This window comes from Theropithecus gelada, chromosome 19, assembly GCF_003255815.1.
Source record: "Theropithecus gelada isolate Dixy chromosome 19, Tgel_1.0, whole genome shotgun sequence".
Taxonomy (NCBI): Eukaryota; Metazoa; Chordata; class Mammalia; order Primates; family Cercopithecidae; genus Theropithecus; species Theropithecus gelada.
In genome coordinates this window covers 19752356-19757501 of record NC_037687.1, presented here as the reverse complement: position 1 = coordinate 19757501, position 5146 = coordinate 19752356, and the positions used below count along the sequence as shown (strand labels likewise).

The window sequence follows — 5146 nt, the reverse complement described above, 5'->3', positions numbered from 1 at the left end:
ATAACATTTTACTGTAGTATGGAAGAAGTGTATTAACCATGTTTTCAGTAATCACTCTGAACACAGCATTCTCAGTTCCCAGTATGCACCCTGAGTCACCCAGGGGAAATTGGTATCTCTGTAAAGAGGCAGAAGAAAATGCTGAGAAAACACTGCACAGCAATGCTTTCCACATGCACCTATTTGGGTCTTCATTTAATTAGACTGTTATTTGCATGGCTAGATACTTACTGAATTTAGTCATACTGTTTTTTAGCAGCTAATGGCATCTGTTACCTATTATTTTATACATCCGTTTTTTTGAAAAACAAATCTTTTGTTAATGTACTCTAAGTTGAGTCTACATTTACAATCTTCACTTTTTCAGTGTTAAAGCAAATCAGAGAAGAGCAATGTGTATATATAGTGCGAAGTTTCCTGCCTATCAAAATTCTTCCCTCATTGCCTTTGAAACCCTAGGAATTCACCTATAAAATACTCCCTTTGAATACTTTAGCCAGGATTTCAGATTTCAAGAGGTCAAAAACAATGATAGAGCAAAGCCAAAATCTTGTCTTTGTTTCTTGTTAGCCATCTGGCCATTTCCAAACACATGGCAATTACACCAAGCCATTGAAAAGATGTGATTTTGATTGATTTTATCCCATTTCAAATGTTTTCTCTAATTATTACATTGGTCACATGAATCTAAAAGAAACTATCTACATAACCAATCATACATTCAAGAAATATTCATGTTAAAGTGTTTACAGTTTAATCTTGAATTACAGCATAGTAGAATCCTCTGTAGTTAGAAGTTACTTACTTATAAATTCATTGTTTTAATACACAGTGAAAACTTTCTTAAAAAGCTTTGTCACATTCTTTGTACTTGTAAGGTTTATGTTCCATATAAATTCTCGTATTTAGTAAGAGCAGAGGGGTGGTCAAAGGCTTTCCCACATTCATCACATTCATAGGGTTTCTCTCCAGTATGAATTATCTTTTTTTTTTTTTTTAAGAGGAAAACAGTATTTATTGTATAAAAGAGTTATACTTATTAATCAAAGGCACAAACGAAAACTAAGACTTAAAGTTGACCATAATATTAACAAGTCATACCAACCTGGTACCAGCTAAATTTAATGAAGATAAGTTCCACTGAAATCCTAAGGAAAATACAATAATTCCGACACCATTTAATAATTAGAAACTTTCAAACAAGAGGGAAACTATGAACATCATAATAAATGCCCCAATTTGGAGGCAAAGAAATGTAAGTTGTGTGCTGAAACCTGATGTATCACAGAACATCAGTAGTCCCTTACTGTTATCACCATCTGGCACCTTCATGAGGGATGCCATCTATTGACTGACTGAAATTAAATCACACAATGTGACTCTCTGCCTGTCATCAGAACAGAGAGTAATAAAACATTTTAACTTCTTGGTGCGAATTATACAATCAAACCAGATAACCTTGACTGGGAAGGAGCCAGTTCAGAGAGGTCAATTTTCTATCACACTACATCAATAGCAAAGTCAGAGGAATCAATTTTCCATCTTGTAACACTACATCAAAATAGCAAATTCACAGTGCCTTCCAAAGGCCCCCCACTAAGAAAAATAACAGTCAAGAGGAACACAGGATTACTTCATTTACAATTTACTAGCTCTTCCAGTGTTTCAAAGGGATACAGGGTTTCAACGATCTAACACGAATGGGACAGAAGGTGGACTTAGAACATAGCAAACACACATCTTGATTGAATCACCCTATTGCGAGCACAAATCTTGATTGAATCAGCCTATTGGTGTAGTTTTCGGTCTACATACATCTTGATTGAATCAACCTACTGGTGTAGTTTTTTGATCTATCAGTAAGTAGTGTCGTCAGTTCTCCAACCAGGCAATTTCTAATTCACGGGGGGAACCTAAATGTCCTTAAAGGTAGAGAGGAATAGGCCCGCAGATACATTGGGTTACACTATCTCATACTGGTTATTTGTTATGGCACGAGAGAGGCAGTAGGCGAGAAAGATTCCAATCAGTTGGAAGCAAGCAACTCCAAAGGAAATTCCTGCAACGACTCCCATTTCTGACTCTATAATGGTCATCACCTTTATAAAACAACCTTCATTGTTTACTTTGTCTGGATCTCTCTGTGGAGTACAATCTTCACGTTTACAGCAACTCTTAGGAAATCCTTTTTCTGAGTAATAATTAGTATCTGTCCAATCTCTATAATCGGTGACACCACAACAATGTAACGTACTTTGGATCTTGTCTACTGCATGGCTTCTATAATCTCCTGTAGAGTTATACTGCTTCAAAGCCTTCTCATAATTATTCTTAAAGCTGTTCTTAATCTCATGTCTGAAAACAAATCCTACGATGGCAGCGACCAGTTCGACCAAAAAAATGAGAGTCAGAAACATTGCATACAGTTTTAGCATCCATGCAGAAGCTCGGCAGGTAGCAAAACAACCAAAGGTGCCCAAAAGAATAATGACGGTACCAGTACCAATGAGCACGAAGGGGACATTGGTGGCCTTCTCATTTAAAAGAGAAAAGTAATTCTCCAGGCTCACCTTGCCCCAAATGCCAACTGCAAGAAGGATAACACCAGTGATCCAGAAAATAAAAGTGTAGATTAGTAGGACGCTCTTGAAACAAGTAATGACTGGTTTAGTCTGCAGTCTCCGAGATGGGGACGCCATGACTAGCCCGAGACCCTGCACCACCGCACCGGGCGATCGGAAGTCCAGTATGAATTATCTTATGCTTATTAAGGTATGAGAAACATCTAAAAGCTTTGCCACATTCTTCACTATGTAGATTTTCTGTCCAATATGAATTCTCTTATGTTTATTAAGGTCTGAGGACCGGTTAAAAGGTTTGCCACGTTTTTCACATTTGTAGGGTTTCTCTCCAATATGAGTTTTCTTATGTTTACTAAGGCTTAAGGACCAGGCAAAGGTTTTACCACATTCTCCACACTTGTAGAGTTTCTCTCCAGTGTGAATTATCTTATGTCTACTAAGGTGTGAGGACCGGTTGAAGGCTTTGCCACACTCTTCACATTTGTAGGGTTTCTCTCCAGTATGAATTATTTTATGTCTACTAAGGTTTGAGGATGAAATAAAGGTTTTGCCACATTTATCACACTTGTATGGTTTCTCTCCAGAACAAATTTTCTTCTGTGAAAAAAGGGTTGTGGAATGGTTAAAAGCTTTGCCACATTCTCTACATCTATAGGGTTTCTCTTCAGTATAAAGTGTCTTATGTGTAGTAAGGTGTGAGGACAGGTGAAAACCTTTGCCACATTCTTCACATTTGTAGGGTTTGTCTCCAGTATGAATTTTCTTTTTTTTTTTTTTTTTGAGACGGAGTCTTGCTCTGTGCCCCAGGCTGGAGTGCAGTGGCGCGATCTCGGCTCACTGCAAGCTCCGCCTCCCCGGGTTCACACCATTCTCCTGCCTCAGCCTCCCGAGTAGCTGGGACTACAGGCGCCCGCCACCTCGCCCGGCTAATTTTTCTTGTATTTTTAGTAGAGACGGGGTTTCACCGTGTTAGCCAGGATGGTCTCGATCTCCTGACCTCGTGATCCTCCCGTCTCGGCCTCCCAAAGTGCTGGGATTACAGGCTTGAGCCACCGCGCCCGGCCGAATTTTCTTATGTGTAGTAAGGATTGAGGATCAGTTGAAGGCTTTGCCACATTTTTCACATTTGTAGGGTTTCTTTCCTGTATGAATGATCTCATGTTTACTAAGGGTTGAGGATGCAATAAAAGATTTGCCACATTTATCACACTTGTATGGTTTCTCTCCAGTATAAATTCTCTTATATGTAGTGAGGGTAGGGGAGTACTTAAAGGCTTTGCCACATTCTTCACATTTGTTGGGTTTCTCGCTAGGATGAATTGTCTTATGTATAGTAAGGGTTGAGAACTGGTTAAAAGCTTTGCCACATTCTACGCATTTGAAAGGTTTTTTTCCAGTATGCCCTATCTCATGTCTGTTTGAATTTGAAAATTGATGAAAGACTTTCCCATATTTATCACATGGAAATATTTTTCTCTGGGTAGTTGTTAAACATTGGTTAAGTCCATTATAACCTCTTTTGTGCACCTTACACTCATCCGCACTTTCACAGACTTTTTTAAACTCTAAATTGCCATATTCACATTTTTCATATCTTCTCAGTATCACAATTTGGAAAGAATCTTGTAGGCTCTGCTGTGGACAATGGTCTTGGGCAAAATGAAAACACATAAGTGAAAGAAACAACAAAGATTGGAACAGGTAGCTTTCTGTCAATGTCCAAATCTCAATCAAAGATTATAATGTACACAAAATATTAGAGAAACATGGCCCCATGAAAAAAAAATTTCAAAAGCAATATAAACAGCATATAAAGTAATTTTTAAAATTCTACATAAATTGAACAGGCCAGGGTTGGTGGTCATTCCTATAATCCCAACACACTGAGAAGCCAAGGTGGGAAAATCACATGAGGTCAGGAGTTTGAGACCAGCCTAGAGAACGTGGTGAAACCCTGTGTCTACTAAAAACACAAAAATTTACTGGACATGGTGGCATAGGCCTGTAATCCCAGCTGCTTGGGAGGCTGACACACAAGAATTGCTTGAACCCGGGAAGGGATGGTTGCAGTGACTGGAGATTGTATCACTGCACTGCAGCCTGGGCAACAGAGCAAGACTGTCTCAAAAATAAAATAAAATAGGCTGGGCACAGTGGCTCATGACTGTAATCCCAGCAATTTAGGAGCCCAAGGTGTGTAAATCATTTGAGGTCAGGAGTTCAAGGTCAGCCTAGCCAACATGGTGAAACCCTGTCTCAACTAAAAATACAAAAACTTAGCCAGTCATGGTGGCAAGCACCTGTAACCCCAGCTACTCAGGAGACTGAAGCAGGAAAATCGCTTGAACCTGGAAGGCGGAGGTTGCAGCGAGTCGAGATTGCGCCACTGCTTCCAGCCTGCGCGACAGAAAATGACTCCACCTCAGATAAAATAAATAAATAAATAAAATATAATAACATTCAGTAAGTGAAATGGAAACACAGAAAACTACTGAAGATCAGAAAAATGAGGATAACAACAAGAAATATTAAAATAGCAAAAAATAAAAATTTTGGGTATAAAA

At 38.8% G+C, this 5146-nt stretch overlaps 2 protein-coding genes across 4 annotated transcripts; both read right to left on the bottom strand.

Moving 5' to 3' along the window:
* Window positions 1–995: 995 nt before the first annotated feature.
* Window positions 996–2735, bottom strand: LOC112612833 (tetraspanin-6). Of its 3 annotated transcripts, none has more exons than XM_025367783.1 (2): window positions 2114–2735; window positions 996–2044 (listed from the first exon to the last, which is right to left on the bottom strand). In XM_025367783.1, exons 1-2 carry the CDS (start codon window positions 2697–2699, stop codon window positions 1962–1964), a joined length of 669 nt encoding a protein of 222 aa, XP_025223568.1. In that variant the 5' UTR covers window positions 2700–2735; the 3' UTR covers window positions 996–1961. The 3 variants fall into 3 exon arrangements, with proteins under 3 accessions (XP_025223568.1, XP_025223569.1, XP_025223567.1); XM_025367784.1 differs by having other exon boundaries at window positions 1000–2461; window positions 2594–2735; XM_025367782.1 differs by having other exon boundaries at window positions 1000–2735.
* Window positions 2736–2753: 18 nt separating this feature from the next.
* LOC112611881 (zinc finger protein 253-like) lies at window positions 2754–4120 on the bottom strand. Its single transcript, XM_025365854.1, has 4 exons — window positions 4115–4120; window positions 3749–3952; window positions 2942–3344; window positions 2754–2857 (listed from the first exon to the last, which is right to left on the bottom strand). Exons 1-4 carry the CDS (start codon window positions 4118–4120, stop codon window positions 2754–2756), a joined length of 717 nt encoding a protein of 238 aa, XP_025221639.1.
* Between the last annotated feature and the right edge of the window lie 1026 nt (window positions 4121–5146).

Coding starts and splice junctions, on each gene's coding strand:
- LOC112612833 (XM_025367782.1), bottom strand. CDS start 2,699: ATGGCGTCCCCATCTCGGAGACTGCAGACTAAACCAGTCATTACTTGT.
- LOC112611881 (XM_025365854.1), bottom strand. Junction 3,345..3,748: donor TATTGCATCCTCAACCCTTA/GTAAACATGAGA, acceptor AAAAAAAAAAAG/AAAATTCATACTGGAGACAA. Junction 2,858..2,941: donor AACCTTTGCCTGGTCCTTAA/GCCTTAGTAAAC, acceptor ACCGGTCCTCAG/ACCTTAATAAACATAAGAGA.